General features: G+C 47.4%; 3 protein-coding genes and 1 long non-coding RNA gene across 10 annotated transcripts in view; 1 reads left to right on the top strand and 3 right to left on the bottom strand.

The window, feature by feature from the left end:
* Positions 1–935, bottom strand: part of DDX11 (DEAD/H-box helicase 11) — a 43,217-nt gene extending 42,282 nt beyond the window's left edge. For 2 of the 5 annotated variants that reach the window (XM_037878208.2, XM_037878223.2), the window contains exon 1: positions 644–820. In XM_037878208.2, coding sequence (XP_037734136.1) covers positions 644–688 — 45 coding nt within the window. In that variant the 5' untranslated portion in view covers positions 689–820. Of the gene's footprint in view, positions 1–643 lie in introns of all 5 variants that reach the window. The other 3 variants (XM_037878204.2, XM_043540678.1, XM_043540671.1) reach the window with 3 other exon arrangements.
* LOC114022132 (acrosin-binding protein) lies at positions 894–20,508 on the top strand. 3 transcript variants are annotated; one of them, XM_037878307.2, is made up of 4 exons: positions 894–1,188; positions 14,844–15,059; positions 17,733–17,827; positions 18,251–20,508. In XM_037878307.2, exons 1-4 carry the CDS (start codon positions 894–896, stop codon positions 18,839–18,841), a joined length of 1,197 nt encoding a protein of 398 aa, XP_037734235.2. In that variant the 3' UTR covers positions 18,842–20,508. The 3 variants fall into 3 exon arrangements, with proteins under 3 accessions (XP_037734235.2, XP_043396670.1, XP_037734238.1); XM_043540735.1 differs by having other exon boundaries at positions 1,098–1,188; positions 14,466–15,059; XM_037878310.2 differs by lacking the exon at positions 894–1,188 and adding an exon at positions 12,658–14,756.
* On the bottom strand, positions 3,596–24,690 carry LOC114022131 (zinc finger protein OZF). Its single transcript, XM_027832927.3, has 2 exons — positions 24,562–24,690; positions 3,596–9,516 (listed from the first exon to the last, which is right to left on the bottom strand). Exon 2 carries the CDS (start codon positions 9,452–9,454, stop codon positions 8,114–8,116), a length of 1,341 nt encoding a protein of 446 aa, XP_027688728.1. The 5' UTR covers positions 9,455–9,516; positions 24,562–24,690; the 3' UTR covers positions 3,596–8,113.
* Positions 17,057–23,769, bottom strand: LOC122464659. Its single transcript, XR_006288895.1, has 3 exons — positions 21,363–23,769; positions 19,350–19,556; positions 17,057–17,119 (listed from the first exon to the last, which is right to left on the bottom strand). It is a non-coding gene; the product is annotated as an uncharacterized LOC122464659 (long non-coding RNA).
* Positions 24,691–25,645: the final 955 nt, after the last annotated feature.

Raw genomic sequence — 25,645 nt, forward strand, 5'->3', positions numbered from 1 at the left:
CCGCGGCCAGTCCCCGAGCTTGACCCCCCAGCCCCTCTGCCAGCCCCCAGAGCAGCCCCTCTGCCAGTCCCCGAGCCTGACCCCCCAGCCCCTCTGCCAGCCCCCAGAGCAGCCCCGCGGCCAGTCCCCGAGTCTGACCCCCCCAGCCCCTCTACCAGCCCCCAGAGCAGCCCCGAGGCCAATCCCCGAGCCTGACCCCCCAGCCCCTCGGCCAGCCCCCAGAGCAGCCCCGAGGCCAGTCCCCGAGTCTGACCTCCCAGCCCCTCGGCCAGCCTCCAGAGCAGCCCCGAGGCCAATCCCCGAGCCTGACCCCCCAGCCCCTCGGCCAGCTCCCAGAGCAGCCCCGCGGCCAGTCCCCGAGTCTGACCTCCCAGCCCCTCTGCCAGCCCCCAGAGCAGCCCTGCGGCCAGGCCCCGAGCCTGACCCCCCAGGCCCTCTGCCAGCCCCCAGAGCAGCCCCGAGGCCAGGCCCCGAGCCTGATCCCCCAGCCCCTCTGCCAACCCCCGAGCCTGACCTCCCAGCCCCTCTGCCAGCCTCCAGAGCAGCCCTGCGGCCAGTCCCCGAGCCTGATCCCCCAGCCCCTCGGCCAGCCCCGGGCGCCGCTCTCCCCCAGCATCGCTCTGCTGCCAGCCCTGTTGCCCACCTCCGTGCCCGGCAGAGCCCCCGCCCCGCGCCCGGGCTCCATCATCCGCCCCGCGCGCTCCTCAGGAGCCCGCTCCAGACCCGCCACCGAAGGGTCCACTTCGAACGAAGCGCCAACGCCGCGGGGCGCCCTCTGCCCCGCCCCCTGCGTCTGCCGCCACCACACGTCACGTCGGCCTCGTTCCAGCGTCGACGTCCAACGCCTCTCGCACAGGAAGACTCAACCAACCCCCGCGCTCCGTCTGGGGTCGATGCTCCGCCCTGCTTCCCCCTCCCTCCCCGGTCTTCGGCGCAGGCCGCCGCGCGCCTCCTCTCGTCTGAGTATGGCCCGGAGGGAGCACGTGCCGGGCCAAGCCGTGGCCCGTGGAGCGCCAGCTACCGAGTCCTTCCGGCTAAGTCCCGCCGCGCAGCGGCCCAGGGTCACCGCCTGCAGCCTGAGATTAACCCCCAGAGCAGCAGGCGTTAAATCGCTCCGTTGCTGCAACCCGGGCAGGGCCCCTTGCTGGGGGAACGGGCAGAGGAAGCGGGGGGGCTGTGGAAGAGCTGGTGAGATTTAGGGAGGAGGAGGGGGGAATAAAAGGGAGAGGGAAAAACAATAGGAAAGAGGGGGAATAGAGGGAACAGGCGATGAAATGAGAACTCAAACCACAGGAATCAGGATCTGGAGGGGGGAGAGCGGGACAAACGGATTTAATACTGGCTGGGGAAGGGTTTTTTTTTCCGGATTACTCATGGATTATGTAGTTGATTGTGTAGTTTCGGTTATGTGGCTATTTAGGCCAAAGAAGGATTTAGGACAGCAGGTAGGGAGACCCTGTGCAATAACAGCAGGCAGCAGAGACTGTATTAGCTTCTGAGGGCTAGGGGGGACTAGATGATCTATGTCCACTGGCCTCAAAGGCTACGCTGCAATGTAAGATCAGGGTTAGTGAGACCTGAGTCAGGTGACCTGTGAGGGGGAACCCTGGGCTTGAGCATCTATGTTGTACTTTAACCATTTGTTAAGACTTTTCTAACCCATGCTCAAAACTAGGGCTCTGGCATCCCCAGGGCGGTGACAGATCCGAGTCAAAATAACCACTCCTCTCTCCCAAAATGCGGCTGCTCTAGCCCTAGGATCATGGTGTACTATGGGACAACTTTACTGTCCAGCCTGCACTTACATTTTGCTTCACTCCCCACTGCAAACCCAGGAGGATGGCTGATAGTGTGCTTGCAGATGAGTGATTAGAAGAGGATGGGTTAACGCTGACCAGAACTGTTGCTGTTTGCAAAGTATGGGTGACCTCCACCTTCAGCAGAGTGGATTGTAGATTGTTGAACTAGAGCAGGGTTCTCAAACTGGGTCAGAACCCCAAAGTGGGTCAGTACCCTGTTTTAATGGGGTTCAGGACTGGTGTTAGACTTGCTGGGACCTGCGGCCAAAACCTGAGCACCACTGAGGCCAAAGATGAGCCAAGGGCTTCAGGCCTTGGGCTGCGGAGCTCAGATTAGAGGCCCCCTGCCTGGGGCTAAAGCCCTGAGGTTCGGCTTTGCTCCAACGCCCGCCACCCCCAGTTGGTGGTGCTCGGGGGGGGGTGAGGCTTCGGTCCCGCCTCGGGTCATGTAGTAATATTTGTTGTCAGAAGGGGGTCACGGTGCAATGAAATTCAAAAGCCGCTGAGCTAGAGAGAATTAAGGCAGTTGTCCTATGGAATTGTGGGATACTTCCAGCTGACTCCCAGGACCTGAATCAAGCAGGGCTGCAGCTACACTGCAAAGCAATAGAACTCAGACCCTGGGTCCCAGTTTAACTCAGGCTCAGACCCTCCAGCTCTGCAGGGTCCTGGGACATTGGATCTGAAGCCTGGATTAGCACAAATTGCAGCGTAGATGCAAAGGGGGTTAGGCTTGAGCCTGGGCGTACATTACAGTGTAGACATACCCAAAGAGTATGTCTCCAAACCCTCCTGAAGTAAGCCTCCCAGCCCAGTCAAGAGACTCAAGCTAGCTGTGTAGATGAGGCTGTGAAGCTTACCCACCCTTCCTGTGCTTCAGAAACCAAGCTGTAATTTCAAAGTGCTGTTTACAGAGCTATTTCTAGAGTGCCAGTGTGAACCCTGCTAGCCTGACTTAAGCTGTGAGGCTCACTTCCTTGGTCTGAGTAGACATACCTAATAAAGTATACAGATTTCTGTCTGGGTTGCAAGGAGCACTAGAACAGACTAATGGATCAGTTTAGTCTGATAGCCCAGCTACAATAGTGTTACCAGATTTGCCTGTTACTTTGGGGTATGCTCATTTATTAGGGTTATTCTTGGGATGGGGTTCTGTACTTCTATCGATGTACTACTTATGTTCTCATAGAGTTCTATTTCTCCCTGCTGCAAGTTCCCTCCCAATGGCGCTATCCTGCAGGAGCTAGGTTCCCCAGGGCTGGGTTCTTCCAGCCCCAGAATCAGATGAACACACACACATTAACAGCGCGTGTCTGAGGACCGGGTTAATCAGCACTCCCAAGTTGACCCCTGCTACGTCTCTGGACTCAGCAGGTGGGGTCAAGCAGCATTTCCAAGCTGTCACCCTCACAGGCCCTTGGATTCAGCAGGCTGGGTCGAACAGCACCTCCAAGCTCTCACCCTCGTATGCCACGGGCATTGCACTGGAATAGAGTGCGCCTGAGCAGGCTGGGGGGAGCAGCACTTTCAATCTGCCACCCTCATATGCCCCTGAACTCAGCAGACTGGGTCGAGCAGCACTTCCAAGCTGTCACCTCATATGTCCCAGGTTCAGCACATCCCTATCCCCAATTTCACGTTACAGTTGTTCTGGTAGTAACCCACTTGAGTAAACCCCACAGGATTTTTGGGTGCTGCAGGGACCTTTAGTTAGATACAAGGAGCGTTGCTGCAGTGAATGAGGAAGCCAAAAAATACCCGGGGGGGGAGGGAAGAGAGAGAGAGAAGCAACCAGCTTAACCATGAAAGTTATTTATTGCCAGGTAATAACCACAGGGGATCCAAACAAGCAAAACAATTATAGTATTAAATCTAACTTAAATTTGATTATAAAAGTCAGGTTTAGAAATAACTGATCACACAAGTCATGGTCAGAAGGCTATACCTAGAGAGAGAGAGAGCTGAGTTCTCATCATTCCCTGAAACTTGAATCGATTAGGGGTCCCAGATAGTAATGGTAGCTGAGGGTCTGGAGTGCAGGAGACAGGCAGAGCCCCCAGCATGATCAGTCAGGAGAAGATGAAGTCCCAATGGAACAGATTCAAATTTTGGATCCAGGCATCAAAACACTTACTTGAGCATGGGTAGGGGTTTTTGTAGGAAAACAACAATGGTTTAAAGGAGAACACTAGATTTGTTTATGGGTAAACTAATGGCTCAAGAGACTATACCAAAGTTGTTTTGTTCAGGCTAGACAATAGGAACTGGTCATTCCTGGCTATGGGCCGTATTCCTTGGAGGGAGCTCACAATGAAATTAGGGGGCTTCAGTATTTTGGATACCAAGAAAGGATTTATTACTAGAATTGGTCTGATAACTACTGAGTTGGGTGTGTGCAGGCATGGGTTCATTAACAGGAGCAGAAATCCCCCATCATGCAGTGCTTCCGTAGTCCCAAAGTTCCATGTGGTTCTTGCCTTGGAATCTCTGTTCTCCATCCTGTATGCTAATGGAGATGCCTCCCTGTCCCATCTTCGATGCAAATGAGGCTAGGGGAGTTTCCTTAATCCTTGTTCCAGGAGTTCAGGTGTGTCTCCCACTGCCTTTTCATTGTTTTTTGTAAGTCTTTCTTCTGATCGGCTTTGGTTTAAGAAGAGGCTGCGGGGGCAGGTCTTTCGTGAGTCAGACAGGCTAAATACTGCGCCCTGGTTCCCCAAGAACACTATGCTGACAGGTAACAACAGTGGCTAATGCCAGATGCTCAAAAGGAAGGTTTGAAACATACAATCCATCTAATTGTGCAATAGCATACCATAGGGAAGATTTTTTCCCTACACCAGCTGGTTTTTATCCTCCCAGATGCTGTTTTCATTCACAAATGCCTAAATCTTCCTCGCCCCCATCCTCTCCTTTTTTTACATTTACTAAGCTCTTTGATACAGTTATTCTTTGGTTATTCTTTAGCCATGAATGCCACAGATTATACATTGCCTTAAAAAAAACTTGTATCCATTTTATATTTGCTACCTTTTAATTTCACTGAATGTTCCCTTGTTCTTGTATTAAGGGACAAATAAGTAGGAGCCTTCACATTTTATGAAATTCTATTGTATTCTCTCTCACTCTTCTCAAACTTAACAGTCCTAGCCCTTTAAACCTCTTCTCATATGGAAAGCTCCTCTGATTCTTCATTGCCTCGCTTTAAACATTTTCTGTTTGTGTTGCCTTTGTTCAGATATGGTGACATATCATTCATGTATAAAATTACATGAGGCAGAATTCAGCACATCCTATACCTCTCCAAAAAACTGAATCTCCCATTCCACAGAAATAAAACCTCCTCATATAGGACTACTGTATCTCTTCTTTATATAATATTTTATGAAGTACTCCAGGGATGAACTCCTGGCCCTCTGAAGTTAATGTGAATTTTGCCACTGACCTCAATGAGGCCAGGATTTCGCCCCACCTGAAAGACATTCAAGAACAAAAGATGGGACAATAGGGAGAAAAGAGGTTTTATATAATATGGAGATACTGTTGACAGTAACAAGTGCAACAATAATAGTAATATACAATATGGAGAGGGGGTTTTAGGTAATATGGAAACATTAACGTAGTAATAAAAGTAATTATCATTGCGAGCAATTATGTAGTGCTTTATATGTTAAAAGCATTTTACTAGCAGTAACTAGTTAAAGAAGGAACAAAAGTATTGCATTACCAAAAGGACTAGAAAACTGGAAACAGTCTCTGGCTTCCATGGGAACCCAAAATGTGAAATGGGTATAGCTAGGACATCCAAAAGCTTCTTTTGTTTTGTTTAAATGAGAAGGTTACATTATTGCTTGCTTAGGTTTTGTTAGTCTCCCGCTCTACATGCTAAAGGTGTTTCAATGAGAAGAGACAAATTCTAGAGATGCTGCCAGGGAGGAAAAGATGGATACCACTCACTGTGAAAGTGTTTATGTATCCATCCTCTTTGAGAGCAGCCACTTCACTTTGATTTCAGTACTTGTGGCACCTTAGAGACTAACCAATTTATTTGAGCATAAGCTTTCGTGAGCTACAGCTCACTTCATCGGATGCATACTGTGTCCGATGAAGTGAGCTGTAGCTCACGAAAGCTTATGCTCAAATAAATTGGTTAGTCTCTAAGGTGCCACAAGTACTCCTTTTCTTTTTACGAATACAGACTAACATGGCTGTTACTCTGAAATCTTTGATTTCAGTGTGTCTCCTGATTTTTGCTTATGGAGGTAAGAGTCCTTTAAACTGAATACGGTAGAACCTCACAGTTACGAACACCTTGGGAATGGAGGTTGTTTGTAATTCTGAACAAAACATTATGGTTGTTCTTTCAAAAGTTTACAACTGAACATTGACTTAATACAGCTTTGAAGCTTTACTATGCAGAAGAAAAATGCTGCTTTCCCTTTTTTTAGTAGTTTACGTTTAACACAGTACAGTACTTGCTTCCCGCACCCGCTGCTGCCTGATTGTGTACTTCTGGTTCCAAATGAGATGTGTTGTTGACTGGTCAGTTCAGAACTCTGAAGTCCTACCGTAAATCTCTTGGAAAGAGGAAGAAAAACAGACAGAGCTCCGAATCTTTAAGATCAAAGAAAGGAAATAACCCAAATCCCGTATCTAAAATCTAGTGACATTACTGATTTATGTTCAGTGAGAGTCACCAAAAACAGATTACTTTGCCATCCACAGTTCAAGAAGAGATGACATCCCCAGGACTGCTTACAATTTGTAGTAAACTGAAGGTGTGGCTGAGAACCAATCTGGAATTTATTTTAACCTTCTTGTATGTAAATAAAATAAGATAAAAATCTAAAAAAATCTCCCTTTCTATTCTACCACAAATCCCCACTCCCTATCCCCAAATTATCCAGCACCCAACACCCCATCCCTCAGATCCACATTACACCTCCTCCGCACAATCTATAAAACAACCCACTCCACCAGTACTCAGCTCCCCACAATTCACTCATTCTTTCCAGAATACCCCAATTTTCTAGCATCAATCACCTCTCTCTGATATCAAAATGATCAGTCCAACAACCAGCTCTCTTCCACTCTTGTTTCTCTACACTCATGCCCAGTTCAATTCCCCTCCTCTGCCTGAAGGGAAGAAGGTATTTGAACAGGGATCTCCTATCTCTGAGGAAAATGCCCAAACCACTGGGCTATGGGATATTCTGATTAGGGTGTAAATATTGTTTAAAAAGTTAACCGTTAAAATGATTGAAATATCATTTAATCGTTTAACCAATTATAGGGAGAGGGGCCGCTCCGGCCGGCCTGGGGCCTCTCTGGCCGGCCCGGGGCTGCAGCTGGGGGTAACGGTTAGGGTGGGTTAACTGGTAAGACTAGTGCTTACCAGTTAACAGTTTAATATTTTACATCCCTAACTCTGATGTGGGGTGTCCTCAATCTCTCATGTTGAAGCTGTTCCACTTGTTCCTGGGTAAGTGTTTTAACCACTAGGCTAAAAGTTATAGGGGAGGAGGCTCCTCTACTCCATCAGGATTTTGAATGTAGCCCGAATCTGCTAGGTCTGCTCAGAATATGCCTACTGGCATGGGCTCTGCAGGCAAGGTAGGAGGATCACCCAACTTCCCCTGCTCCAAGCATCACGCTGGTGTTTAGGTGTCCAGATGCTTCCAGTGAGGTGGCAGGGTGCATGCCCAGAGGCCAACACTTATGTGACTAGGAGATGGTTACAGTGAAAATTTAGGTGCCAAATGAATTAGGTGCCTGCAGAATTAAGCAGCAGCTTACTGGGGGGGGGGGGGGGGAGAAGGGGAGGGTTCGTGGTTTGCAGCAGTGCCTAAAACTGAAACTTAGACTCCTTTCTGAATCTGGGCCTCACTCCTTTTTATATACCCCAGATAACCAATGTCTGCTACTGCTTTCTGTTCCATATTGCCACTCTAATCCTATACTACAGGGGTGGCCAAACTTACTTTGACCCTCTGAGCCACATTTGACAATCTTCAGAAGTTTGAGAGCTGCCTGGGCTCTGGGCTTCAGCCCCATGGGAGGCACCTTACAGGGTCTTGGAGCTTCAACCCCACTTCTGCTAAAGCCCTAAGCCCAGCAGGCATGCCCCACAGGGCTGAAACCCTGAGACCCCCTCCCCTCTGGGCAGAAGGCCCTACCCCACCATCCCGCTGAAAGGCAGAGGTATCAAGCTCCCCCCAGTCTGGTCGATGGAAAATGGGGGGAGGGGGATCTGCGAGCTGCCGTTTAATTGTAAAAGAGCCGCATGCAGTTCACAAGCCATTGTTTGGACACCCCCGCTATACTAAATGTGAACGCAAACTGAGACTTTTCCTACACGCAATACATTTATAGGGTTTCTTTCCTGTGTGGACTCTCAAATGCACTTTAAGTGCTGAGCTCTGTCTGAAGTTTTTTCCACATTCACTACATTTATAGGGTTTTGCTCCTGTGTGGATTCGCGAATGCGCATCAAGGGCTGAGCTTTGTCTGAAGGTTCTCCCACATTCATCACATGTATATGGTCTCTCGCCTCTGTGGATTCTCAGATGCACATTAAGTGCGGAGCTCCGTCTAAAGCTTTCTCCACATTCAGCACACTTGTAAGGTTTTCCTTGTGTGTGGACACTCCGATGTGAAATAAGTGCGGCGCGATCACTCCGGGTTTTCCCACATTCAGAACATCGATAGGGATTTTCTCCTGTATGGATTCGGTGATGAGTCGCAAGTGCCGAACTCTGACTGAAGCTTTTGTCACACACTGAGCATTTGTAGGGCTTTTCTCCTGTGTGCGTTCTTCTGTGGGTAATAAGCGATGAGCTCTGTCGGAAGCTCTTTCCACAATCACCACATTTGTAGGGTTTCTCTCCCGTGTGGATTCGCTGGTGTCGGATGATGGCGGAGCTGTCACGGAACCTTTTCCCACATTCTTTACATTGACGGGGTTTCTCCCCCGTGTGGATTCTTCTGTGTATAATAAGCGATGAGCAATCACTGAAGCTTTTCTCACATCTAGTACAATGGTAGGGCTTCTCGCCCTTGTGGCTTCTTTGGTGTACAATGAGGTGTGAATTCTGACTGAAGCTCTTCCCACATTCTTTACATTTGTAGTGTTTTTCACCCGTGTGGGTTCTCTGGTGTCTGATAACATTTGACCGCTGACTGAAGGTTTTCTCACACTCGTTGCATTGATAAGGCTTCTCTCCTGTGTGGATTCGCTGGTGTTTAACCAGGTCTGAATTCCGAATGAAGCTTTTCAAACATTCACCACAACCAAAGGGTTTCTCTGCCACATGGATTCTCTGATGCTGAGTAAGATAGGAGTTTCGACTGAAGCTTTTCCCACATTCAGAACACTGATAGGGTTTCTCTTCCACGTGCACTGTCTCTTGCTCAACAAGGCCTGGGCTCAAAACAGAGTCATTCTCACGGTCGGATGTGTTTGGTTTATCTTCAGTGTGATCATCATCTTCAGGTTGCCTGACACTTACTTCTTGGGAAGGGGATTTTCTCTGTCTCTTCCCAGGAGATTTTCTGATTTCATTTTCTGACTCCTCCGGACTCTCACAAGCTTCTGTTTGGTCAGGAGTCTGGGAAATATTCCCTCTAAATCTTCTTGACAATGTGCTACGTGTTTTCATTTTCCCAGGACCTTCCTGAAGACGAATGCCCTTCTTAAGTTTACTCACGACTCTGGCACTTGCTGGAATAGAAAGAGAAATGAGACATGAATAATTCCCTGTGCTTGTGAGAGAGAGGAAGCCTAAAAAAACCAAAAACAAAAAACAAAAAGAAAACCTGCACACACCACAAGTATTTCCCACAAATAAACCATATTTCCTAACATTTTAATCCCAAAGCCCAAGTCCCCCAATACATGTGCAGGAAGTGGAATGAGAAACACAAAGGGAGTGAGGTGAAACTGGCAAGAGAATGGGTGTGCAGTGTATTTTTGAAGGGTATTCTATTGAAACACTTGCTCAGCAACACATGCTTTAGGTTCCTCCACACTACAAAGTGGGCAGGTAGGAGCACAGCCCAGAGCACAACGTATGTTGTTTTACTCCATACCCCAAGCGGAGCACAGGTTCAACACACTCATGAGACCATGTTTAAGGGTTTGTGTGTGAATTTGGGCAACGACATGGATCACATGTCCCTAGCCTACAGTATAGACGTACTCAAGGGGTCAAAGTCCATCACTTGCCTTTCCTCAAAAAATCCTGCTCTTGGCAGATTTTGCAAGGGGGGAGGGGAGGAACGTGGTAACCTTGGTTCCCCCTTCAGAAATTCCCACTGTAACCACTCCTCTCCCCACTAGCTTCATTCCCTGTAAGTCATCAAGTGTTCCTCCTCCTTCAGTCCTCTTCTGCTTATCTGGTAGAGAACCACAGGGTTCTAATGGGCTTTTTTCCTCTGTGTAGACCATCCCTCTTCCCTCACTTCAGGGGGCTAGACCTTCTTTCCAAATTAAAATAATCCAAGCCCCATGCATTCTGTAACAAGCTGGACCTATATTTTGCCTGCAACGCTGGCACAGCAGATTGGAAATTCTGTAGCAGCTTCATGTAAAAAGCCACCGGTTATTTTATTAATTTATTATGAAAATGAATAATACAATTAGTACAATAGCCCCTTTATCATTTACATTGATTTAATGTTCCTCACCTGGGAAGAAACTTTGGAATGTGGAACAAACACATTAACTGGTTGTTTCTGCTTAAACAAGTAGCAATGGAATAGTTAACATTTTTCACATTTAATTTGTCATTCAAATTGTCAGTGTTAACAATTTGAGATGAGTGAGGCAGTTCAAACCCCTCAGCTATTGTTTCATGCTGTCTGCAGACTTAGGAAGACAATGCTGAATTGACTATATTAATTTTCAAGGTTTTCTTTATGACCATCAGGGATAGGAACATTTAAAATGAAAGTTGAGATTCTGGTGCACAGTTCTGAATCAAGGAATGGATCCCAAGGCTGCATAAGAAAAAACATAAGAAAAAGAAAAAACTGGTGGAGTGAAAACCACCACACAATTTGGTTATTTCCTCTTTCCAACATTCTGAGTATTAACATTACAAAAATGCATGGAATGTAATTTAATTTTCTAGACTAATTCTTTCTGAATGGGTGGACGAACCCCAAAATTGTGCATTGGGATGGGATCCACACAGGTACTTAAGTCCCATTTTCAGATGCCACTGTGATCTGCAAAACTCCCACTTGGCTGCTGTCCAACCCTATAGGCACCTAAACCTGCTCGGCACTTCAGTTGCACTTGCTAGGCACGTAGGAGAGCACCTGCACTGTTGCCCTACACTAGGCATCCGGATGCCCATCTTCCACCTGAGTCCCAGAATGATCCATTATCCAAGGAAAATAAGCATTCATCTGCCTAAGTCATCTGTGGAAGCCTGATCCAGTAAGCATGCTCAGGATGCCTAACATCACACAAAGCATCTGCACACACCCCCTGCATTATAACCTTTAGCCCAGTGATCAGCGCACTCACCCAGGATGTGGGAAACCGCCAGTTCAAGTCCTCCCTCTGCCTGATGAGAAGGGATTTGAACAGGTGTCTGTCAGATGAGTGCCCTAACCACCGTTTCAGGATAGTCTAATGTGTGTCTCTTTCAATCTCTTCTACTGAAGTTTTTCCACCTTAATTAAATAACTGAATAATTAAATATGAATTTGGCCAGAAAAAAGATTAGTGAAAGTACAATAACTAAATAGTGCATGCAGGTGCTTATAATAAATCACACAACAACAAGCCAGTATGGGCAACTCAGCACTCCTTAAGCCAAACAAGCCAGTGCACAGCCCTTGGATTCATGGAAGGCTCTACAATAATATAGCCCCAGCAGTCATAAAAGAAAGATAAAGAGATGTAGAGAGGGAGGAAATAAAGGAGAGAAAAGGCAAAATGGTGCATTGGCAAAAGGGAGAGGAGATAGAGTTTGTGATGTCACCGAGTTTGTGATGTCATCAAGTTGCTATTGGGAACTGGTCTGCAGCAATAACCCTGCTCAGAGAGTTTCCCGCCTTCTCCTCCTGACCCACCTCAGGTAAAAGCAGCAACAGGAAAAGGAACAAAGTGAGGGATAGGCAAGGAACCCAGAACTCCCTCCATGGTCTTTAACACCTCCCATAGTTCAACCTTCAAACTTCCTCCCATCCCCACCCACATACAATCAAAGAAAGATGAGGTGTCAGATAGCAGCATGGGCCTTCCTGATTGTTTCTGGTGAGTAGGGAAACTTCTCATCATCCATCCCTGACACTGACTTGTGATAGGGGACAGGAGAGTCCCCTGTTCCCCAGCCTCGCTCATTGCAAATCAGGAGCCTCAGCACCTCAGAACTAGGAAGGAGGGGACGGGTTTACATATCAGTAACTGTAATTATCCACATTTAAATCTTGGCTGTACAGAGCATTGCCTCCTGGAGTCCCTTTCTTCCAAATGCTTTAACCTGCCAATTTGTTGACTTTGAACACACACCTTACAGCAGGGGTCTCAAACACGCGGCACACGGAGTTATTTGCTGCAGCCCGCCAAGCTCCCCGCACCCCCCCTGGAGTTATTTCCTGCAGCCACCAAGCTCCCCTCCCCCGCAGCACGCCGTGTCCCTGATCCTCTGCCAACCTCCAGGTGCTTCCTGTGGCCAGTGGCGCTTAGCGCTTTCCAGGAGGGAAGGAGGAGGAGCAGGGACCCGCATGCTCAGGGGAGAAGGCGGAGAAGAGGTGGGGATTTGGGGAAGGGGTTGGAATGGGGGCAGAGAAGGGGTGGGGCCTTATGGAAGGAGCGGGGTGGGGGCGGGGCCGGGGGCAGCGGGGGGAAGGGTGTCAGTGATGCAGCCCTCGGGCTAATGTACTAGTCCTCATATGGCCCTTGTGGTGATTTGAGTTTGAGATCCCTGCCTTATAGCCACAACTAGAGAAACACCCGACGCCTGGCTCTTTTTCCCCAGTCTGCCACATTAACCAACACTGAAAGGACCCGGGTCAGATAGAAAAACGTTACCAGTTCTCCTATATAAAAGAATTGAACTCTACGCAGTAGCCTGGAAGCAGACCAGAGAGTTGAAAAGATTTAGCCACAGCAATCAGTCAGAACAGTATCCTACAACAGAAGAAAAAGAACTGCAGGTGGCCGAACTACAGATTACAGGCAGGGCCTGACGCTTCCCATTACAAAACCCTGCTTCCAGTTACTTATAACTTTGCCAGACTTTAATGGTTTCAGCCGAAATGTTCCATACTGGGTGCCTGCCTCAGCCTGAACTTATTTATTTATTTATTTCTGCCAAAGTGGTTCAGCCATTTCTGAGAACAGATGTAAGGGAACAATACATGTTCTGGTAAACTTTTCTTTGGAAAGCTCTAGTGCTCCTGTGCTTTGGAGCGCAGTCTTGAAATTGGCAGGGTGCTAGGCTTTGTGTCAGGGATGTACCTTTGCCATCCCTGTGAAAACATAGGCACGGGAACTAGGGGTGCAGGGGGTGCTGCAGCACCCTTGGGGTCCCAGCTGATGACCTCAGCTTGGGGGTCCAGTGGACGGGGCAAGGGGGCTGGCTTTCAGCACCCCCACTATTAAAAGTGTTCCAGCGCCACTGCGTGATAACCCACTCAAATATTGCCACGTTAAAAACCCCTGAAAAAATCTGTTCACACAGGCTTGGCAGAGACTTCCTGGATTTCAGCAACTAAAATCTCCAAAGATTGTGTCTTCACAGAACACGCTCAAGCCTCTCACAGCTCTTAGTGCTAACCACATGCCATACACACTATCCCCACTGAGCACGCGTCATCCCCTCCCAGCTCCTACGCATGAGCTGGCTGCACATGTGCCATCACCACAGGGGGACTGAATATGCTCCCTCCAGCCCAGGTCAACAAGGGTGAAGCCAAATGTTCCTTGGAATGGCTGCTCCCAGCTATGGTGCAGGTTAGGGTGAGGCGGAGCACTGGAACTGAGTGTAAGGAGCCTGTCTCTCCTGTGTTGTCAATGACACACACGCCTGCTGGTGTCCAGGCCGTGCAGAAGATGAAGTCGTCTGATTAGAATGCCGAGTGGACAAAGGTCAGACCACAGGAAAGGGAAAGGAGTAGTCTGGGACAAAGAGTCTAGTGAGACAGTCTGGAGGCAGCAAGAAGATAAACTGGGATTGCTCAAGCAAAGAGACCAGGACTGGGAGGAGGCTGGGACTAACGGGGCAAGGAGACAGGGACTGGAAGCAGTACAAGGAAACAAGGGGAGGACCAGGAGCTAGTTGGCTCGGAGGAGATGGGGAACACCGAGTTCAGAAGAACCACGGAGAGGGGTAGATTGGACTGCCTGGGACTAGGTGCAGAGCATGGGAGAGATGTAGGAGATACTAGCTGGGGAGACCGGGATTCGACAGCGATCCCAGATGAGGAGACTAAGAGAACCTTAATAATGTTCTTTAAAAGCAGTCTGTGTGTGTGCATATCTCCAAGTTTTTTAGTGTTATATACAGGTTCATTGAATGTATGAATCCCCGAGAGAGCATGCACACAAATCCATCCGCCACTGCTTTCTAGAAGTTTCTGGATCCATTTGCCAAGAATGGGGATTTATAGAACAAATTCTTGAAAGCAAACAATATCCCACAATTCCCTTCCCAGGGAAAAAAGAGGGGGAGGTGAAGGAGAGAGTTAACAGCACAATTCAAGGCCCCAGTCCCAGAACAAGGAGTCACAACCATCATTCTGGCCATCATTCCCAGGAAAGGTGAGAAGAGGTCTCCCCCATAATTCAGGACCCCCTTCACAAGAGAAGGGGTCACTCGCACAGCTATGGACCCAATCCCCAGGAGGTGGGTTTCCTCCCAAAGGGTCAGGTCATCCTACAGTTCTGCACCATGTTTTCAAGAAATTGTCACTTCCACAATTCTGGACCGCATACCCAAGCGAAAGGTTATACCCACATCTACATCCCTGCAATTCTTTCCCCAATGTCTATCATCTGCAGCATTTCACTTCCTTCCTGCTCCTCTTTTGCAGTACTCTCAAGTTGGTGTTCTGCTGCCCACCTTCAGGATGAGGGCTCATTGCTAATAGGAACACCACTCTCAGAGCAGGAGTATGATCAGTTCTTCAAACCTCTTCGTGCCCCTTACCGAACCAGTGCCATCTGCCTCATTCGTTCCTTGTATGGCTGCCAGAATTCTTTGATCCAGAGATTGGACCAATACGAAAACCATGGAGTCATCCCTCAAGGTAAGGCTGACCACAGCATCCAAAAGCAGAAGGACTGGGGTCTCAGACCATCTGGCACTAGGAATGATCAAATGACAGATGGGAAGGAGTCCTTAGGTGCTTGGGTTTATAACAGGGATGCGGAGGAAGCCATCTGCTGATGGGGTTTATTCATTCTCTTTCCTTCTCTTCCCAGGGGGATACGTGTATGCAGTGGAGGGTTTTGTTTTGGTAGAGGTTTTGAGGGTTATTATCTACATGTTACTATGTATTTATATTAGAGAAGACAAGTTTGAAGAATGTGTCTTGCCTTCTCTAATATAACTAGAATATAGTTACTCTACATTACTACAGAGAATTATTTCCCAGGTATCTGCCTGGCAGGTCTTGCCCACATGCTCAGGGTCTAACTGATCACCAGATTTGGGGTTGGGAAGGAATTTTCCCCCACGTCAGATTGGCAGAGAGCCTGAGGGTTTTTCATCTTCCTCTGCAGCATGATTGCAGGTTTATACTAGTGTAAATGGTGGGTTCTCTGTAACTTGAAGTCATGTTTTGAGGATCTCAGTAATTCAACCAGAGGTTATGGCTCTATTACAGGAGGGGGTGGGGTGAGGTTCTGTGGCCTGCAATGTGCAGGAGATCAGACTAGATGATCATGATGGTTCCATTTGACCTTAAAGTCTATGAGATAGGAATTGAAGAGAAATAGTCCCATTCAATTACATCACATGAAGGGACACAACTAAAGGATGTGGAAAAAGTGGAAAGAGTAGATCATGCTGGTGGGAGAGCGACACTATATAGGAAAGCAAGCACAGAGTCAAATATAGTAAAAATATTCAATAAATCAAATAGTATATGGAATTTTTATCCATAGAGATTCTATATTTGAATAAGAAGAGTATAGCAGCAGGAATATATTACCTGACGAGGATGGTGACAGCGATTGCGAAATGCTCACGGAGATTAGAGAGGCTACTAAAACCAGAAAACTCAATAAGAATGGGAGCTCTCAACTATCCCCATATTGGCTGTGTACACGTCACCTGAGGACAGGATGCAGAGATAAAATTTCTAGACACCAAATGACTGCTTCTTGGAGCAGCTAGTCTTGGAACCCACAAAGGGAGAGGCAATTCTTGATTTAGCCCCAAGTGGAGCACAGGATTTGGTCCAAGAGGTCAATATAGCCAAGCCACTAAGTCATAGCGACCATAATGTACTAAATTAACATCCGTGCAGGAGGAAAACATTCCGAAGAAACCCACCAGAAGTAGCATTTAACTTCAAAAAGAGGGGGGGGGGGACTACACAAAAATGAGGAGTTAGTTAAACGGTAATTAAAAGGAACTGTCACAAGAGTGAAACGCCTGCAAGCTGCATGGAAACTATTTAAAAACACCATAGAGGATCAAACTAAATGTATACGCCAAATCACAAACAGTAAAGGGGCCGACGTAGGGCCCTATGATCCGTTTTATTACTGTGGATTTTTGGATTTATTATTTTCTGATTTTTTCCATTTTAAAAAAAATTAATTCCATCTTTATGTTTTTAAATCAAAATTGTCTGATACATTGACAACAATTAAGTAGCCTTACTATAAATGCATAAAAATGTTCAGAATTGGATTGCAATGGGAAAAAACTGATTTTACAGAAAAAATCCTGCAATTTAAACAACATATCCTGCAGATACACAGTACAGGGTAAAAGTCACACATTTTAAATCACTTTTTAAAGTAGCACTTGGTAATATGATCAAACTGATATTGCTGAACAGTAACACGCTCCTGGACAGGAGATGCACACCTCTGCATGGAAGAGACTCCTGCCTGGGAGCATGTGAGCCACTTGCACACACTAGCACGACCAGAGACAGCTGCGGGTGAGCCTGGTGCCCGCCCCAATGGGTGGGGCTGAGGGTGGTACAGCCACACCGGAGGAGCAGTTAATGGAAGGTGCTGGCTCCTGCAAGCAGTGGCCCGACATCCTGCTGCTTTCACTGCTGTGGTTCCCGGTAAAGCCCTGCAAGTCCACAGATATCTGCATACATAAATTTTGTATCCACACAGGACTCTACAAAAAAGAACTTGAAGAGCAACTAGCAAAAGACAAAAAAACTAAACAGGAAATTTTTTAAGTACACCAGAACCTGTGGAACTCATTGCCATGGGATGTTGTGAAGACCAAAAGTAAAATGGAGTTCAAAAAATAATTTGATAAGTTCATGGCGGATAGGTCCATCAATGGCTATTAGCCAAGATGGTCAGGGACGCAACCCCATGCTCTGGGTGTTGTTAAACTTCTGAGTGCCAGACACTCGGACTGCATGACAGGTTATGCATCACTCGATAATTACCCTGGTCTGTTCATTCCCTTCGCAGCAACTGGCCACTGTTGGAAGACAGGATACTGGATTACCTGGACAATTGGTCTGACCCAGTATAGCCATTCTTATGTTCTTACAATCCTGTCTTGTTTTTTTAAAATCACCGTGGGTCATGAAGATGACCAGCCAGTGCTGGGTTTTTAACCACTCAAATTTTGGGAGGTTACTGGATGGCACTGAGTTTTATTATTGGCAGATGGGGACCACCCAGTATTGGGATTTATAACTGAGGGTTAGGAGAAGTGACTGTCCAACACTGGAGTTTTTCAATAAATTTAATTATTATTTACCTCTCTCTAGGGCCTGTATGCTCAGACCTGCCAGAAATTCCCTTCTTCGCAGACTTTTGTACATTTACCTTTTATCGCTGTACTATGAAGAAGTATTTTGTTAAGGTGAGTCTGAACTGTTTCCGGATGAAACTGGTACTGAGGAATGCACTGGGGTGCGCAGATACAGGAAACGGCTGGTAGCACTCAAAGAGAGTGGAGAATGGGGGGCGGGACGGATGAAGGGAGAAGGATGATAAAGAATTGTGAGAAGAACAGAACATGAGAAAACTAAGAGAGGGAGCATGTAAGAGAAGGAAGGAGAGGAGAATAGGAAGACAGTTGTACAAAGAAATATGGTGGGCAAGAAAGGAGTCAGGAAGAGATTTTTTTTTGCCTGTCCTGATGCCTATGAGAAAACTTTGGATGATAGGAATGGGAAATGTATAATTGTGTAGCAAATGGTGACCCCACACACCTAAGAAAAGAACGGGTGCAGGGTCCCTGTGCTTTTCTGCCTTCCTCTGATGTATCTCTACTCTTCCACAGAGGGTTATATGCCCAGAGGAGATCCAAAGCAAGACTGGTAGGACACGAACCTTCAACGAAGATGTCACTGCCAGTGATAGACTTTTGCCCCCAAAAAAGACCTCTACCCAGTCTTTCACCACCGCAGGACCCCTACCTCCTTCTGGTAGAGGAGCAGCTGCTGTCAAGGATATCCTCCTATCAACTTCACCCCAATCCAACTCCCACACGAGAATACTCTTAATCTTCTCTCAGAGCCCACCTAAACCTCAGAGCATACCAGGAAACTCCCCTGTCAACCAGATCAGAGAGGAGGCTGAAAGTGACCAGCAGCAAGGAGAGCTGTCCAGCCCCCAGGAGTCCCATCTACCCACCAGCGACCTGGAAGACCTCTTCCTGCGGCTAAAGGACCCCAATGTGCAGCACTGGATGCAGGCAATGCAGGTGCTGCTGGCCAAGCTGAAGACAGCAGAAGAACAAGAGTTACAGGCTACTTCCCTGAAGCTGCTGATGGCACTGAACCATGCAAACATGCAGCAGGAGGCTAAGCCAACGGCCACAGAAACAGTTCAGGAAAGAGAAAAACAGACAGCAGGGAAGGAGCAGCTATGAAGCCACCCTGGCTGGTTTATATAAAAGAAGAGTCTGATGTACAAGCTTCAGTATAAGCTGACCTTTGAAAGGAAAGCATCTTACAGATGGGACTTCCCTGAAACCATCAGTGTAAGGGGAGGAGCTCGGGATACTAAATATGTGAAGTCCCTTTAAGGTTTCCTGCATTTCCCATAGCCATGGTGTGGCAATGAAGAGGGAATGCCTGGCTGTTTTGGGTTTGAAGGAAGGTGGATCCCATCAGCTGAAATGGAATGACCAAGGATTCAACAGGAAGAAAGCTTCCCTTTGGAAACTATTGTTCTAAGTGAAGGTTTCCCTCTTTCATATGAATAATTTTCCTATTGTGTCATTCTTTAAGATGGGAGGTCTCCATTCCTAGAAAAAGGGGGGGGGGCAGGGGTGGAGAAAGTGACTCATATTTGCCTATTCGGGTTTGTATCCTGCCCCCAAAATACATACTGTTCTGCACAGATGAGAGGGGATTTGTGTGTGATTCAGTACATACGTTAGGAGGAAGTCAGGCCCTTCATCCGCAAGCGTAGGTGTTTCCATTCAGAGCCAAACACACATTTCCTTCTCAAAAAATGAGACGTTCCAGCTGAACACCACAATGGATAGTCTACAATCAGGAAGGTCTTGCCCTCCAGGGTAATTTCTGGTTCAGGACATTTCCTCTCCTACAAGCATGGTGTCTGTATCTTGTGATCTACTCCTGGAATAGAAGGTGTAAAAAAACAACAAAGGACTGATATTGATTTCAATAAGTGGTCCCACCTGTCCCAGATGGGAGCTAGATCTCTGAATCCACCTCAGAGGATCTTTTGCTGTAGTGGCTGGAAATGGTGCTCTGTTATTTTTATAAATAGAGGACAGATCTGTAAAGATAATTATACAAAAGCATTTGCAAGTGACAGAGACGAAGCTGCCAGGGACCCCGTTATGGCTTCCTGATTCTGCTCTGAACTGGTGCTGAGTGTACTCTGGAGGCTGCTCTAAACTAGCCAGCTCATTATGTTTTCCAAGGGACCACATGCTAGCTGGGGAGAGCCAAAGCACATACGCTGGCCAATTACCCTGCCCACCTCCCTTGCCCCTTTGTACTGAGAGCAATGGGAAAGAAGTGTAGAAACCAGCCCTGCCAGTCAAGTAGTTACATGAGAATCTCAGATAGGGTGGATAAAAATCATTATTTTTCTGAATTTTTAAATCAGATTATAGAAAGTTTTTCTTTATCAAAATGTTTAAAATTAAATCTGAATTTAATACAAAATATGTAAAGGCCCAAGCTTATTGCAATCTCTTAAAAACAATTAAATAAAAAATAAGTATGCTGAATCCGTGAGCCTCTATTAAAAACTTTAAGTTAAAGGATGCTTTTCTATGTAAATAAAGAATGGGGGGAAGGGGGAGAGAAATCTAACTTTTGAGGTTAAACTTTATAAACATGGCACAATAGGTCACGTATTAAGGGCTTGTTTTGTTTAATACAAATAAATATGCTATTTTGTGTCTCCAATTAAATTCCATCCTAATGCAGCTTGACATAAATCATTAGCAAAAAGTTAACCATCCAGTAAATAAGCAAGATTATTCACCATTTTCTAACATACTAAAATGTACAATTGATAAGAATCTGAAAATATTAAACTATATAATTGCTTAAATAAATCTGGCTATGGGGAAGTATAGTACATTGGGGTGGTATGGAGGTTTGAAGTAACAAAAGGTACTAGGTAGGTAGCAAAAAGATGCATCAAATCTAGTGTAAAGGTTCTATTTAATTGTAAATCAACTTGGTTTAATGGTTATATCTACCAATGAGAATGCACCTTTCTTTGGAAAAATAACTGAAATACAAATGGTAAAGTTGATTAAAATCAATTATTTAAAATTGCAGCTCTCCACTTGGTGATTTAAATCATCCAACCTGATCTCAGAGCCTTTGTTTAAATAAATAAATAAATAAAATTCTAGCCTTGGTGGTTGTGGAGAAATGCTTGAAAATGTGACTCCTAAAGATTCAAAATCAGAGGGCAAACAAAAAGATTCCAAAGTTATTTTTGAAATTCTCATTATTTTTAAGTCAATCTCATAATTTTTAAGTATTTGGGGCTGGCAATACTGATTACACGTGCAAAGATGAAGTGTGAGCACGACTCAGTAACTGCCAAAATTTGAAGTGTTTTGATGCCACTTTTCAGCAAAAATCCCACTGTTCTTTGGAAAATTCACTTCATTTTGTTACCAAAAGTGGGAGCTGTTGGGTGCTCAGCGTTTTTGAACATGTGGCCTGAGATGTTTTTAGTCCACATGATTGAACCTTCTTTTCATTTTTAAAACACTCTAAAAATCTACATGCATAGTGAGATAACCTCAAATACTGGTATGCTACAACTGGAGTATGGGGTACTCTTACTGGTGCAAATTTGGAGTAATGTGATCTAGGGGTTCCCCAGATACAACCTCTCCCCCACAAATAAGAAGTGAACTTGAATATTCAAATTGCTCTAAAACCCACCTGCATAGTGAGATCATCTTGATCACTGGTATTCCACAACAGGAGCTAGGGAAGAAGACTTTGGGAAAGAAGGAAGGAGAACATCCACTGAGAGGAATGGGTCCGCTCACATCTCTCAGAACTATCATGGCAGGCTGTATTCATCCCCGGGGGGCAGGGGGTGGGTCTTCTGATTCATCTGGGAACATCTCATTGAAATGAATAAACTACTTCACACCACTACAATCCTGTGATGCTGAAAAGAGCTATGCAGAGCCCTCTCCCTCCCCACCACTAGTCCCTGAAGTGGAGTATGAAGTCCAGGACTCCCTTCCACTCCCCCTTGCTGCCTCCAACCAGTAGATCATGCCTTCCTCTCAGCTCATGGGTTATCACCTTCCCTCCTCGAGACCAATCCAGTTCAGGGGAACATGGAGGGGCTAGGAGGAGGGCACAGCTGATTAGCAGTGAGGTGTTCTCCGGAAGCCTCTTTGTGCCTCCCCACAGATGCCCCCCAAATTATGCCCCCCTCCCTCCCACCATTTCCTCAAAAGCCACCGAATTGAGATTAACAGCAAGTCTTCCTTTGACTTAAAAGGGGCAGGATTCCACCGCAGGCCCTCAGGTGGCCCGAACCACTTTTAGCCAGTTCCGAAGTAATGGCTCAAGTTGCCTGTAGGTCTGATCTGCACTATAGCTCCAGACAGTTACAATTTTAAGACTGCTTACAGTCTGGGGGGAAAGCTTCCTTTGTGCACACTGGACCAAAAAGCCAAAAATCTAGGCAGGCAAACATACAGGAGGACCATGGGGATAAGGATCCAGCATAACAAACAAGATGAATGGTCCCGGTTGGTGCATTGTAAGTTTCACCACTGTCTCTGCCATCTAACATGCTTTTTTACCTTCAAAAAGTATAGTTGTTTCTTTACACTTCCGCGTCCCAGCTTTTTATTTTAAAGCATTTATAACCCATCCCTGGTCACGCTGAGCTGCTTGCTGCTGGTTAATTTCACCTTTTCTGCTGCTGTATTTGTTTGCTTTTAATAAACAAACCTCCATACCACCCCAATGTACTATACTTCCCCGAGGCCAGTCTCCCCTAACCACAGCTCTCTTCCACCACCCCCCTGAACCTGTACTATCCTTTAAACCACCTTCCTCTACACCCACTTCCTCCTTTCTGCTATAACCCACTTGCTAACACCCCTGCGGCTGCCTCCCCCAAATCGCCCCCAAACTTCCTTCCACTCTTCCCCGGAGCGGAGCTGGCTGGGGGGACCCTGCCCGACTTTTCTCCTTTCTTTCCGAGACGTGGCTCCTGTTTCACTTCCCCCGTTGTTGCCTGCAATTCCCAGAGGCACCGATTTGTTGGCCTCGCCCCCTGTCTGCCCGCAGGCCCGGGCTCGTCCCTCCCCGGCGGGTTCCGCACGCACCGACTGCGGGAAGGGAAGAGGAAGCGGCTCACTATTCAACTCCCCTGCCCCTGCGCAGGACTTTGCAGCCCTCTCTACCAGCTGGAGGCTTTGCCAGCTCTATGGTTTTAATCCTTCACTGCCCACACCGGAGCCGAACTAGTTTCTTTGTCTTCCCTCCGGGCTAATCTCTCCCTGGCCCTCTCGGCGCAAACCCCACCCATGGCTCCTGGCTGACTTCCTCCCCCCGCCGCCTGCATGGAGCGAGCGCTGCATCCAGGAGACAGCGGCCGGGCTGGAGAACCAGCCACGAACTCCGGGAGAATGCAACAGACTTGCCAGGGGATTTTCTGCAGCACGTACCCTCCCACAAACTTTAACGACAAAGTCCCCCCACCAAGCCATGGTCGGTGTCTCCTGTACACCCCCACAGGAGCCCCAGAAACTGCAACAAGATCTCCGCGACCCTGGTGCTGAGCAGGAGCAATGACTTCCTGGAGACTACAGGGAACGGCTCCTCTCGCTCACTAATGCCAAAGCGCTCTCTGCCCCACACAACCCTGGTGCCCCCCTCATTCCTATTGCTGAGGATTGTTTACATCCCCCATAAAGACTAATTCAACTGAGGCTACAGAAATACCTATTTACACTATGTCTCTAGCTATGTTATCTGGGCTTCACTGTTTTTGGCAAACTGACTCTCGTTAGGGTGCCCATGTTACAAACCCAACTCTCCAGTGCAGTAGACGTACAGTACCATAAAGGAGAAATCCCATAAATATTTTGCCCGTCTCTCAATACGGGTCACACATTGTGTCCCATGTAGGGGCTTTGACAAGCAGAGAGGTGCAGATCTGATCACTAGGCCCCTAAAATAGCTGTTACCACAAAGTCTCAGCTAGGGTGGTATCTTCCCTTTAGGCAAACCTTGTCAAGGGGCTGCCTAGAGCAGTGGTTCTCAACCAGGGATACCCATACCCCTGGGGGTATGCAGAGATTTTCCAGGGGGTACATCGACTCATCTAGATATTTGCCTAGTTTTACAACAGGCTACATAAAAAGAACGATCAAGGTCAGTACAAACTAAAATTTCACACAATGATTTGCTTATACTGCTCTATATACTATATACACTGAAATGTAAGTATAAGATTTACATTCCAATTGGTTTATTTTATGATAACAGTAAGCAGTGACACTTTGGTATTTTTATGTCTGATTTTATAAGCAAGGAGTTTTTAGGTGAGGTGAAACTTGGGGGCAGGCAAGACCAATCAGACTCCTGAAGAGGCTACAGTAGTGGGGAATGGGTGAGAGCCACTGGTGTGAGGTTCCACTCGCCTCCTGGGCCTAAGGTTTTCTGAGCTCACGATGGTCCCGGCATCTCCTCTGTTGGGGGTTCGCCGTGCTGGAGCAGCACGCAGCTGGGATGGGGCAGTCTCCCATTCCCCAACAGGATTCCCTTCTCCTCCCCTCCCCCAAGGCAATAATCAGGCCTCCCCGCTGACTAACTGGGTTTGAAACGTTTTGGTTTTTTGCCTGGAGAAACCGCAGCAGCGATTGCTCTCTATGAAACCAGCGATCAGGGGATTAACGCACACCGCGATTCGCTTCGCCGCAGCAGCCACACGTCCAGTTTGTGCAGGCGCGGGCGCAACAAACGCCAGTGCCTCCTGCAAGGAGAGCGGGAAAGTTACACAGCCCCCAAGCCTCCCGCCAAGGCACGCGCGACGAGGCGTTCTATGGCCAAGGCTCGTGAGGCCGAGGCTGCAGGACGGCTTCCCGCTCGGTCTGTCCATACGTACCGGCCGCCCCGGGCGGGCTTGTCCTCGGCCGCCCGTGGACGCTCCCAAGAGCCCGCGACAGAGCCCACTTGCTGCCCGGGCTATTGCAGGAAAACGGCCCGCAGGAAATTGCAAGACCGCGGTCACATGATGAGTGAATCGCTGTGATGTGCGCCCTCTGGTGATTCAGGAAGAGGGAACTGGATGACTCAGGGGCACTGAGCAAGTGTAACTAGGTCACTTGCTCTCGTCTAACCCGCTCCCCTCCCCGGTCACCCCCACCATTGAAAAGGATTGCTTTCTTTCTTAGCAAAATGGCTATGGCTGCAGGCAGCTGTACACGGGCATAAGTGTGGCTGGCAAAACTTTCTAGTCTAGAAAGTACTGGGTTGGAGGCAACATTGCTGCTGACACCAAGGAAATCAGATTGACCGAGTGGAAACGTGAACCGATCCAGTTGCTTCAGACACACACACCCGCTAACCCTAGCATACACCCCCTTCTTATGGGGGGGGACTTTGCACAGATAGAGTATAAGCTCACGTATGCTGCTCATCTAGCACTCCCTCTGCCTTTCATCTGAAAAGGAAGCCACTTTGCTTTGTGGGATATGCAGCTTCCTCATCAAATGTCACCGGCACACATGAAACAGCTGTTCCCCAATCAGTCTCTGCTGCTTTGGTGATAAACCCAGTGCTCAGGCACAAGGTGACTAGAAAAGGGGCAAAGCTAAGTCAGGGCAGAGTGGGAAGTGTCCCCAAGGCTGCAGGAAGGATACTATGGAGCCAGCGTTCATTTCTGTAGTGGCTGAGGGTTGCAAGTTGCCATATAATTTATCTATTTACCAAGCTGTCCCATAAACCCACTGAAATGGCCTCTCTACACCTGCAATCTTCCAGCTCCTCCAGCTGCCATTCCACCTTTCTTCTCTCTGTGTTGCTCTGTTTCCCCACCCAAGAAGAAATCTAATGGGTTTCTTGCAGGCTGTGGTCTTAAAACAGAAAAGCGACTTAAGTTTTCGATCATGCCATTTTATTGGAGGTTGCAGCATTAGAAATCCAGTGCAGCATGTCTCTTTCATGTGTATTCCTAGTGTGATAAAGAG

Source organism: Chelonia mydas, chromosome 1 (genome assembly GCF_015237465.2).
Source record: "Chelonia mydas isolate rCheMyd1 chromosome 1, rCheMyd1.pri.v2, whole genome shotgun sequence".
NCBI classification, from domain to species: domain Eukaryota; kingdom Metazoa; phylum Chordata; order Testudines; family Cheloniidae; genus Chelonia; species Chelonia mydas.